We start from the raw sequence: 12,539 nt of genomic DNA on the forward strand, positions 1-12,539 counted from the left end.
TGAAATGAATTGGCAAAGTTGTTTCTGGGTGGGGGCGATGTGGCTGAAGTGCTTTGTATGTGTGAAAGGACCAGCTCTTCTGGTGTGTTGTGGATGAGCTGATGGGAGCAAACTGTCCCGTGGTTGAATAGATGGTGATTTGTAAATCCGTATGGGTGAACTGCTGGGGGGGACACCAGGATCCTTGCAAAGAACAATAGTTTATTTCCTATCTATCAACAGCTGAAGACATCTCATCAGAAACATTCATCCATGGAGAGTCTGATGGTGGAGATGGTGCTGGAAAGTTTTGACTTTTTAAACACGGACTGCAGTGCTGATGAGCTTTCCTTATTTGGAAGCATAAGGACAGACAGTACCAGGTGAGCAGACCAATGCATCCCATTGAGGGGCAGGAGGGATTGACAAGAGGAAGATTAGGAGTTAAATACACTGAACTCAGTTAGGCAATGACTTTGTAGTGGGGGGAGGTTGGTGCCCAGGGTGTGGACACCCAGGAGAGAGAGGAATTGTTTAGGATACTAAGAAACTTACAGCTCAGTCAGAGCAATAAATGGATTGAAATTCAGGAATGTTTAGGCTGAATATCTGGAAAACCCTTCCTCCTACTAGGCTGAAGAATGGGATAGTTGGGATATTTAAAACTTCAGCAAACAGATGTATGGGTATGATGAGGAACAGTTTTGCAAGGGAACAGGCCAGGAGCAGCTCACAGGTCTCTTCTACTGGGTTCTGTTTCATATTTGTGACCCTTGCTCATAACACTCAAACTTACCCTTGGGGTTGTGGGCCTGATCCTGCGAGGTGCTGAGTAGCCCCAGATAGACCAGACTGTAAAGCATCCTTGTGTTGGAGTTGCTAGAGAACAAGGTGTTTTTATTTTGCTTTTGCAATACGTCATTCCAAATAGGCCAGCCAGTCAACACACATTATCGATGGCAGTGTCTTGTTTGGATGGTGGTCCTCACAAAAACGAGGTCACAGGATTAGCTGACATACTGTTGCCTTCCTGACATGAGAATTAGAGATTTAAATCCCCATCTTCACCTTTGTAGGAAGTTTACACACAACCAAGATTGTTAACAGGCTTACTGCTTCTATAGAGCATCAGTTATTTGTCAAAAGTGGTGACCACTTTGGTGAGTTTGGGGATTATTATTGAGAAGACAGGAAGAGAAACTTTCACATTCATTTGTTGAAGATATAGGAGTTAATGGCTAGAGGTGCCTTGTGGGTTTTAAACAACTTTTAATTTTTTCTTGGTGTTTTAGATCCTTCTGCTTCACTGCACACAATGGCTGGTTAACATTAACTACTTGTTCCCCTTTCTTAACTTCTCTAACAGCACTTACAATGACAATATACTGGGCTATGACAGGAAAACAGAAACGAAAGAATTAACCACAGGGAATGATGATTTAGACAAACTTCTGATAGTTCATCTGCAGTTGTGCAAAGCTCTCTTGCAGGTAAGGAATGGCGTATGGATGAACCCCTTTGCAGTGGATTGATACTGGCCCAGATCCCGGGATGCAGGGCAGGCACTTTGCAACAGGCACAAAGCTGGCATAGCCAGCCCTATGAGAATCCCCCTAGCACAGACTTCTCTGGTCGCATAGTGTGGGAGTAACGGTTTCTATGCCAGACCCTTCTCTGGCTGTTGGTGAAGGGGACATGGTTGGAGTGAAAGCTGGCATGGCTGGGACATACTTCTGCCCCAGCACTTGCTGCTCTATTTGCCTCTCACATCCAAGGGCAGCCTTCAGGCTCGTTTAAGGCAAGCATAAGGCAGGCTTCAGGCTACCCTGATTTATGCTGGAAACCAGCCCTTCACTCAGTTGGTGCAGCATCAGGGAGTGCAACACCCATCTTTTCCGCCATTCCTGAGTTGCACTGTGGACTCCATGGCCATAGCTGAGGATCTGGGTCATCATTTATAACCACCAAGCAAAGACAGAACTGGCGATTTATGAGGTTATGTTATAAAGTAGAATGACTAAGAATGGAACTGCAGATCACTTGAGCCAGATTTTCAAACTACAATGCACAGACCTATGTAAAGGGAAAATCAGGTGGGCATAAACGGCTTCTGCAAACTGGACCTTTTTTGCTGGAGTAGGAATTAATAGCTCTGCACTCAGAAGACTTATGCATGGTGAGCTGGCTATGAATGAAGTAGGACGGGTTTGGATTGAACTACATATTGATTGGCAAAAGACCAATTTTTCAGAGAGAAAATTTGGTATCACTGGAATAAAATAGCCAGTATCCAGGGTAAGTAATGATGATTTCTCTAGAACAGTGGTTCTCAAACAGAGTCCCAGGACCCACTAGGGAGCCTCGAGCAGGTTTCAGGCGGGCATCCAAGCAGGGCCAGTATTAGACTTGCTGGAGCCCAGAAATCCAAAGCCCCGCCCGGGGCTGAAGCTGAAGACTGAGCAAGGTATCTTAGTGGGGGCCCCTGTGGTGTGGGGTCCCAGGCAGTTGCCCTGCTTGGTACCCCCTAACACTGACTCTGGCTTTTATATGCAGAAAACCAGTTGTTGTGGCACAGGTGGGCTCTGGAGTCTTTATAGCATGTTGGGGGGGGGGGGGCTCAGAAAGAAAAAGGCTCGGAACCTCTGCTCTTGAACACCTCTGGGAGTCCTAGGTGCTGAACAGCCACAATCCCTATTCGTTTCACTAGGAGTAGTGGGTGTTCAGCATCAGGAGGATCAGGCCCTGAAGCACAAAAGGCTTTCTACAAGGATTACTCCACACATCAGTACAATACATCAACCTTGGGCTGCTATTGAACCATGTACAGCAATGTTATAACCATTTCAGATGGGAAGAGAAGACTTTCCAGTTCAGAGAGAGATGCAAAATGTAATCATAGAATCATAGGACCGGAAGGGACCCTCAAGAGGTCATCTAGTCCAGTCCCTTGCACTCAGGGCAGGACTAAGTATTATCGAGACCATCCCCTGCTCTTAAAAATCTCCAATGATGGAGATTCCACAACCTCCCTAGGCAATTTATTCCACTGCTTAACCATCCTGACAGTTAGGAAGTTTTTCCTAATGTCCAACCTAACTAGGGTGACCATATTTTCCCAAAGGAAAAATGGGACACCCCATGGGGCTGGCCTGAGGCCCTCCTCTCCCCTCATGCATGGGGCAGCCCAAGCCCCCCTGCCACCCACCCACGTGGGACTGGCCTGGCTCAAGACACTGTCCTGAGCCCTCCCTCCTGCATGCTTAACCCCGAGCATGTTCCTCTGTGCCCCGCTAGGGGTTGCAACCCACTTTTTTTTTTTTTTTTTTTTTGGCAAAACTGGGCATTTGTCCAGTTTGCTCTTGACAAATAATGATCAGTTGGCAAGAGCAAACTGGACAAATGCCCAGTTTTGCCAAAAGAAGTCGGGACGGCCAGGACAAGGCTTAAGAAAGGGACTGTCCCGGCCAAAACAGGATGCATGGTCACTCTAAACCTAACCCATCCTTGCTGCACTTTAAGCCCATTGCTTCTTGTCCTATCTGCAGAGGTTAAGGAGAACAATTTTTCTCCCTCTTCCTTATAACAATCTTTTACATACTTGAAAACTGTTATCATGTCCCCTCTCAGTCTTCTCTTTTCCAGACTAAACAAACACAATTTTTTCAATCTTCCCTCATAGGTCATGTTTTCGAGACCTTTAATCATTTGTGTTGTTCTTCTTTGGACTTTCTCCAATTTGTCCACATCTTTCCTGAAATGCGGCACCCAGAACTGGACACAATACTCCAGCTGAGGCCTAATCAGCATGGAGTAGAATTGCTGCTTGTGTCTTGCTTACAACACTCCTGCTAATACATCCCAGAATGATGGGTGGTTTGTTTTTTTTTCCAACAGTGTTACACTGTTGACTCTCATTTAGTTTGTGATCCTCTATGACCCTGCAAATCCCTTTCCACAGTACTCCTTCCTAGGCAGCCATTTCCCATTTTGTATGTGTGCAACTGATTGTGTCTTCCTAAGTGGAGTGCTTTGCATTTGTCCTTATTGAATTTCATCCTATTTACTTCCGACCAGTTCTCCAGTTGGTCCGGATCATTTTGAATTTTAATCCTATCCTCCAAAGGACTTACATCCCTCCCAGCTTGGTATCATCCACATACTTTATAAGTGTACTTTCTAAGCTATTCTCTAAATCATTGATGAAGATATTGAACAGAACTGGACCCAGCACTGATTCCTGCGGGACCCCACTTAATATGTGCTTCCAGCTTGACTGTGATCTACTGATAACTACTCGCTGGGAACAGTTTTCCAACCAGTTATGCATCCATCTTATAGTAGCTCCATCTAGCTTGTATTTCCCTAGTTTGTTTATGAGGAGGTCATGAGAGACAGTATCAAAAACCTTACTAAAGTCAAGATATACCACATCTACCGCTTTTCCTCTATCCACAAGGCTTGTTATCCTGTCAAAGAAAGCTATTAGGTTGGTTTGACACAACTTCTTCTTGACAAATCCATGCTGACTGTTACTTATCACCTTACTATCTTCTAGGTGTTTGCTGATTATTTGCTCCATTATCTTTCCAGGAACTGAAGTAAAGCTAAGTGGTCTGTAAATCCCTGGGTTGTCCTGATTTCCCTTTTTATAGATTGGCTCTATATTTGCCTTTTTCCAGTCCTCTGGAAACTTTCCCATCTTCGATGACTTTTTGAAGATAATCACTAATGGCTCAGATATCTCCTCAGTCAGCTCCTTGAGTATTCTAGGATGGATTTCATCAGGCCCTGGTAACTTGAAGACATCTAACTTTAGGTAATTTTTAGCTTGTTTTTTCCCTATTTTAGCCTCTGATGCTACCTCCGCATTCACTATGTTAGACGTCCAATTGCTACTAACCTTTTTGATGAAAACTGAAACAAACAGATCATTTAGCACTTCTGCCATTTCTACATTTTCTGTTTATTGTTTCCCTCTCCCGCCTTTGAGTAATGGGCCTACTCTGTCCTTGGTCTTCCTCTTGCTTCTAATGTATTTGTAGGATGTTACCCTCTATGTCTCTAGCTAGTTTAATCTCGTTTTGTGCCTTGGCCTTTCTAATTTTGTGTCTACATATTTGTGTTATTTGTTTATATTCATCCTTTTTAATTTGACCTAGTTCCACTTTTGGTAGGACTCCTTTTTTTTTTTTTTTGAGTTTCAGATTATTATAGGTCTGCTGGTTATGCCAGAGTGGTCTCTTGCCATACTTCCTATCTTTCCTACGCAGTGGGATAGTTTGCTGTTGTGCCCTTAATAATGTCTCTTTGAAAAACTGACAACTCTCTTGAGCTGTTTTTTTCCGCTTGGACTTGCTTCTCATGGGAATTTTACCTACCAACTCCCTGAGTTTGCTAAAGTCTGCCTTCTTGAAATCCATAACCTTTATTGTGCTGTTTCCCCTCTTATCATTCCTTAGAATCATGAACTCTACCATTTCATTATCATTTTCACCTATGCTGCCTTCCACTTTCAAATTCTCAACCAGTTCCTCCCTATTTGTCAAAATCAAATCTAGAACAGCCTCTCCCCTAGTAGCTTTCTCCACCTTCTGAAATAAAAGAATTTGTCTCCAGTACATTCTAAGAACTTGTTGGATAATCTGTGCCCTGCTGTGTTATTTTCCCAACAGATGTCTGGATAGTTGAAGTCCCGCATCACCACTGAATCCTGTGCTTTGGATGATTTTGTTAGGTGTTTAAAAAAAGCCTCATGCACCTCTTCTTCCTGGTTAGATGGTCTGTAGTAGACCTTACTATGACATCACTCTTGTTTTTTACCCCTTTTATCCTTATCCACAGACTTTCAACAAGTCTGTCTCCTATTTCCGTCTCATCCAAGACAATGCGAAAAGTGGATTTCTGTGGGAGGCAGTTGTCTTCCCCACTGGCTGTTGGAGAGTTGAGCGCTGAAAGTCAGGGGGTTCAGCACTTCTTCAGTTTGCTCAATGCTTTAATCTCAGCCACTGAAAAAAAGTACACTTTGTTTCAGAAACTGGTTTCGCCAAACATAGCCCGAATTGTCCAGGAGAGCCTTCTGGAAGAAGTGTCACGGCAGAAACAAGTGCTGGAAACTGTTTCAAAGCTCTGTGTTCTGGAAGCTCTGAGCTTCACCTCTGTTGAAGAGGGTGAGTAATGTGTGTGTGATGCCAAGGCATATGTAGGAGACCAGAGAGGCCCAGGTAACATGGCTCTCACCTCGTATGACAAATCAGGGATTGATTCTGAAGGCTTTTAAATAAATTCTGAGTCAAATCAGCTTTTATGGGTAGGTTATAAACCCTAACAGCTGGGACTCAGCTCTTTCTTGGTTAGAAAGGAAAGGGTTTTTAGAATTGCTGCCCCAGGCAATGATTAACTTGACCCTGTATGTACCAAGTAAATCATAGAGCTTGCATATTTCATGTAAAGGGGCTTCCCCCACCCCATACGAAGGGGGTCATAAGTGTTTTGAATTTTGCATTTGAAGGATTTTCAAAAGTGCTCAACACTGGCTTCACTCAACTCCCTTTAAAATGGATGATAAAACTCCCACTGAGTCCAGGGGGATCAGAGTTAAGCCAACAGTGAGCACTTTTGAAAATCCTAAATCTTTGGTTTCAAGGAAAATGGGTAATTATTTGAGGCCAGTTTAGGCACCTAAACATGCAGATAGGCATCCAGTAGGATTTTCAAAACTAGGTGCATATTTGTATTTTTAGGTGCCTAAATGCCTTTAAAAATCTGACCCTTGGACATCAACATTTTCCCTCCCTAGCAAAAGGGAGTGAGTGAAATAGCAACACAAATGAGATTATTAGATACTGAACGATGCAGGTTTTTATTGTGGTGATCCAAATTAAACTGTTGACCAGCCCCCACAGGACTTACTCAGAAAAACTCCCTTGAAATTTAGGGGAATTTTGCCTAAGCAAGGACTGTTGGATTAGGCCCCACATTTGGATTTGAGAAGGAATTAGCCCCTAGGGAAGAGGAGCAGGGGTTTTTTACTTGCCCTCTAGAACATGGAGGTGATTTTATGATTGTAGGTCTTTGCTCATCCTACCACCTAACACACAACCCTTTTATCTTGCAAAATGCTGTCGTAGGCTGTCTGCAATCCTAATAGGTTGATCATGGTCCAATGAGATAATTTAGGGTGCTAGAGAAGGGGAATCCCTAGTAGAGCACAGTCCATGTCCCTGCAAAGGCATGAGCTAGGAGCATGATAGACCTCTCACTTACATGCTGGTATGAGTGTAGAGCCTAATCCAAAGCTCACTGAAGTTTATGGAAAGACTCCCATTGACTTTAGTGGGCTTTGGATCAGGTCCTCAGTGAGTCTTTAATAAATTGGCAATAAAATTAAGTTGTAAAGAAATCCATCTACGGAATGTAAAAAAAAATGACGTTCATACATTTGTTAGCCATCCCAACTGGTGTCTCATGTCTCATTTAAACTGCACTCCAGCTCACTTGCTGACTTTGTAAAACTTTATTCTACAGTTATTCACAAGGTGAAAAAGCACAAGCAGTGTTTGAAAATCTGGAGTGAATTCACAGAGCCAGGAAATATCTTGTTCTGTTCATCGGAAAAATTCCAGAATCCACTGAAATACGTATTAATGTTCAAAGTGAAGGAGAAATATCCAGGACACCTAGAAGCAGGTACCAGTCAATTAGCAGAAGATAAGGCACCTAATTTTATTGTACACTGAGTTTAAGGTTGTCCCTGTAGGTTTTTTAAAATGACATAGAACTTGTTCTTGGTAAACTATATTTAAAATTCAGGCTCTATCCCCTTGATTTATTACTTATACTATAAAATGACCATAGTACTCTGCACACGCAGCTTGATGAGTCATTACTTCTCTCCCATGACATTATGGACTGTTAGATTAATGTTTTGTAATAATTTTGGGTGGGATTTACCAAATCACATGAGGGGGTTAGGAGTCAATGGGAGTTAGAAACCTGACTCGCTTGGGCACTCTTGAAAATCCCTCCCTTCTATTTGATATACCAAAGAAGTTACAATCAAAAATTGCAGGCATTTAATCGCTAAGATAATTATGAATGTTGTGCTGTGTTCTATCTTCTGTGTTACACACGTCTCAGAAAGTCAACATGGAGTTACTGTTATTTCTTGTATTGGCAGTGGTGTCCAGAGACCCCTGTTGGGATGAGAGCCCTGTTTCGCTAGGTGCTGTACAAACATGAGGCAGACATAGGCCCAGATCTTCAAAGGTATTTAGGTGCCTAATTCCCAGAATCTGGGCCATCATCCATATCCTGAAGAGTTTATCATTTAAGTATTCTGTATGTCACTCAATGGCCTTGTGGTGATGTGTGAACGCTGAAAGTAAAGCTCAGTACAGACTCTGCTGTAGAGGGGTGTGCTCACATGCACCCACACGCACAGTGCCCCCATTGTAGAAGAAAGAAAACAAAATTGATAAAAACTGACTAAAAGAAGGACACAAACAACATCTGACATTAGGACTTACATTTTGGATGAGCCCTTTCATTTAGATTTTACCCAGCACTGAATGCACAATATGGCCGAGAATTCCCACAGGACGATCTTTCTAAACAAAGGAATTGCCCTTACACAACCATGGTTTTTCCAAAGGGCTTCTAAACATGTGCACAGAGCACTGCTTTGTTTTATATACTAAAATCATGATACTCTGCTTTACAGATGGGGAAACTGAGGCCCAGAAAGGTTTAGTGGCCCTTTCAGGGTCACACAGCTAGTTCCTGAGTCCCTGCATTAATCTTCAGACCAGGCTGCCTTGTTTTTGTTACCAACTACAGACCCGATTCAAAGTCTGTTAAGTCAATACAAAAACTCCCGTTGACTTCAGTGGGTGTTGGATGAGGTCTGTTTTGTACTTTGGCTGGAATTTTCAGCCGAGGGTGGGGCCTGCCTTCTACTGAGTTTCAGTGAGATTTAGGCCCCTACTTCCTTATGTTCCTCTGAAAATTCCAGCCTTCAACGTCGTCTTGTTAAAACTGTAAATGAAATGCATGAGTGCAAAGTGTCCTGCCCTCAGCGGGCCTTCTTTGTTTGCTCTTCTCTGCATGTCTGTTCAGTGCTGCAAAGGCTGCTGGAGCAGATCGTCACCTGCAGCGGGTTGCTCCCCTCTGGGAGCCCCCCTGAAGAACTGCTTACCTTATTCCAGTTTCACAGCTACCTGGAGAAAGAGCATGTTACCAGCCTGGAGAAGCACTTGGCAGAACTCATCAAAGAAGGTAATGGCAGGCTGCCAGGTACTGCACTCAGACAAACAACCCTCAGGCTAGCTAGTTGGCTGCTGGAATGGCTTATGGGGCTGTATCTGTTGCAATCCCCAAGGGATAATTTTTTAAAGTAAGGATACAACCCTACCATAATACAATTCTCCTCACTATGCCCATGCAGTTTTTGCCTTCCCTGCTCTAATTAAATCAGGCTCATAGCTAGACAGGAAAGGAACAGATTTGATGCAAATATTTAGCTCAAGTGTCTGGCTTAGGTCTCAAAGTCTGCAATATAAGGAGAGACCAAACTGGCCGCACAGTAAGCTGCTGTGTTCCACAGCTGAGTAGATGGTTTATGGTATCGCATGGTCTTAATGGCACTGATGAGAGACAGATCAGTGACATTAAGATTCCAGGAGTAACTAATATGCATTTGCTGAGAGCACTACTGTCATGCTGAAACCCCGTCCACCCAGTACTTTGAAAATCTGACCATGGCAGATACTGGGGTAATTTCGTTTCCTCTGGGCCATTCATGCCTGCTCAGTATGTGAACGCAAAGGCGTAGGAAGTTTGTCTATTGCGTGTAGGGTTTCAAAAGGACAGTGTGCTGCATTATTTTTAAAACAAGACATTATTTTCTCTCTATAGTACAGTTACACTCTTCCTAACCAGTGCAGCCTTATCTTTCACAAATGCTTATTTTAACTTTTCAGTTTCCCCTCTTTTTTAGTAATAGTCAAATTGTCATTCTTCCAAAAGGTTTCAGATTCACCGAATCGGTTTTTATTAATTTAGCACCTATGGACCGTAGTCAAAAATCAGGGCCCTATTTTGCTAGGCACTGTGCATACATATTGTAAAAACATAGCCCCAGCCTCAGGGAGTTTACAAGCTAGGTTTATGCGGAGATGAAAAGGACAAACTGGGGGAAGAAGGGAGGATAATAGAATGGTAAAAGAAGCATGTTTGGTGCAGACTAGCAGTACTTGCAGCTCACCTCTTACCTAGTCATGTACCTCGCAAAGTATTTTCTAAGAGACAGCCTTGCTCAGTAGTGATGTTAATAAGGGGCACATGTCTGAGGTAGGAGACAAAATTGGAAGGGACTTCTCAAAACCAACTCCCTATAGACATTGCACACAGTTGTAGCTGAACTGATTCTTCCATTTGTAGTGATGCTCATTGAGGAGCTACAGTGTCCTGGGCGACTTAAGAAAATCAAGAAACTAAAAGGAAAGCGACTGAGCCAGCTCCAGCCTCTGCCCCAAACTTTACGGCTGCTTGGGATTCTGCAGTTAGATGACAACCGCCACGTCAGCAAAGCAGCAACGGCCTGTCTCTCTCGGGCGGCAACAAATAAGAATTTCAGGGAGAAGGTATTAACTGAATTGGGCCACTTCATGGTTTCTCACCTGTTTTCAGAGTGAGATGCTATAATTCAAGGAATCCAATCTCCCTGAGAGCAGCAGTATTTTGGGGGGAAGGAGTTGTACTTTGCATCCTGCTTCTAGGAAGCTCACACCCTGCACCCACTGGGGTAGCAGATGTTGAGTTAAGGATCAACACTCTGTTCAGTTCTATCCTGCACTATTGACACCCGCCATGTTCCACCCCAGAGCCTGCTGCCTTTCAGCATCAGAAGTTATTCTTGTGTGTTGTTTGATCAGTTTCAAATAGGTAAAGCAGCACTGGATCTCACTCCACTTGGCATGCAGAACACTCGAGAAGTTATTTGCAGGGTAACCAATCACTCAATCTTATTTTCTAGGCTCTGCTTTTTTACACGGATATTTTAGCTGAGTGTGATGCAAAAATACAGCAAGCTGCATGTCTGGCTCTCAAAAACCTCAGAGTAAGTGTGTTTGACTGGGTAACTGGACTTTTATCATGTGGGGCTGTGTCCAGCTGTATGGCCAAAGGTTCATCTTAATTTTTTCTGGTGGGCATTGTTCAGATTTTTGTTTAAATTACCTCATATACATGAGGAAACTGAGGTTTTCTTTAGCTCCCAATGGTTTTTGCTGCTACTTGAGGCAACCAGCAGAGAGAGTAATGGTCATGTAAATCCTATTCGAACCGGGACAACAACTAGAGTATAGAGAGTAGACACAATGAACATTCTTAGTTACCACTTCACTCTTAATAGGGAGAAGAGTTGGGTTGGAAAACAGGTTCTGATTGGAGAGACTTTAGCTTCTAGCAAGGTACTAACAATGGAATCAAACACAGAATAGAGTTTGTGCTCTTGCTTTAAGATTGGCTGAATATATTTCTAATCCTGCTTTAAGAGTAACTGTTCATCAACAATCCCAGCATGCTCGAGGCTCTCATCTTTTAAAAAAAGCTGTCCGCTTTCTGTCTTAAGTTACCAGCAGAATTCAACACAAATTCGCAGAACCTTTCCTGCACAGAGGGGAGTCAAATCCTTCCAATAACTTTCATAACCAGTTAGTTTGCACATAAGCAACTACTGTCAGCACAACTCTTTGCATTTCCTTATTTAAAAAAAAGTCACAAGATAGACCAAGCCACTAACTCTTACTTTTTAGGAATGACTGATAGAAAGCCGTCTTGGGCCCTTTGTGTCTGCAACTGTGTAATAACTTGGCTGACTCAGTGCTCTTTGGGCCTGGTTCACCATTGCATTACTTCAGTTTTATGCCAGTGTAACTCCATTGAAACTGCAAGTACAATACTGGAGTAATGCAGTGGTAAATCACATCCTAGATCTTCAAAACTTTAATCCTTTGAGTCTAGGCTAGAAGGTGGCAAACTTATGCCTATGCTAAGAAAACCAACCTATAGCCAATTCGGGAGGATGGGGAGGGAAAACAACCATATTAGAATTGAGATACAAGAAAAGATAGCAGTTGAACAGCTGGTGCATGTCTGCGTATTTATGTAACAGATAGTACCTTGGTGTTAGGGTGGGAAAACTGTTTGAGAGAAATGATCAAGATTAAATAGATAATGCTGCAGTTTTTTCTTATCCCAAACAGGCCATAGAAAGCATTGAGCAGATTGCCAGCCTGTGTCAGTCTGAAGAAGAGGATGTACGGAACGCTGCCAGGGAAACAACGCTGTCATTTGGTAAATGTTTACTGCAGCTTTAAATAAAGATGCTGAAAGGAGAGAGACAGATGAGCTATTAAGAAAACAAAATAGGCCTAAAGTTTTACCAACATGCATCAGCAAAAGAATTTGTTTAAGGCAGAGATAACAGGTTTTATGATACACTGGGTCAGAACATTACAATAATCTTAATACAACATACATGCTAAATCTTTCAAGGCTTT

The 12,539-nt window shown here is 42.9% G+C and overlaps 1 protein-coding gene across 8 annotated transcripts in view; it reads left to right on the forward strand.

The window, feature by feature from the left end:
• Positions 1-12,539, forward strand: part of RIPOR3 (RIPOR family member 3) — a 69,296-nt gene that overhangs the window by 54,047 nt on the left and 2,710 nt on the right. For 4 of the 8 annotated variants that reach the window (XM_073309421.2, XM_073309425.2, XM_073309422.2 and 1 more), the window contains 8 exons: positions 223-362; positions 1,346-1,469; positions 6,011-6,146; positions 7,504-7,665; positions 9,094-9,252; positions 10,417-10,619; positions 11,012-11,095; positions 12,243-12,333. In XM_073309421.2, coding sequence (XP_073165522.1) covers positions 223-362; positions 1,346-1,469; positions 6,011-6,146; positions 7,504-7,665; positions 9,094-9,252; positions 10,417-10,619; positions 11,012-11,095; positions 12,243-12,333 — 1,099 coding nt within the window. Of the gene's footprint in view, positions 1-222; positions 363-1,345; positions 1,470-6,010; positions 6,147-7,503; positions 7,666-9,093; positions 9,253-10,416; positions 10,620-11,011; positions 11,096-12,242; positions 12,346-12,539 lie in introns of those variants that run through there. The other 4 variants (XM_073309424.2, XR_012154681.2, XM_073309426.2 and 1 more) reach the window with 4 other exon arrangements.

Source organism: Lepidochelys kempii, chromosome 13 (genome assembly GCF_965140285.1).
Source record: "Lepidochelys kempii isolate rLepKem1 chromosome 13, rLepKem1.hap1, whole genome shotgun sequence".
Lineage (NCBI taxonomy): Eukaryota > Metazoa > Chordata > Testudines > Cheloniidae > Lepidochelys > Lepidochelys kempii.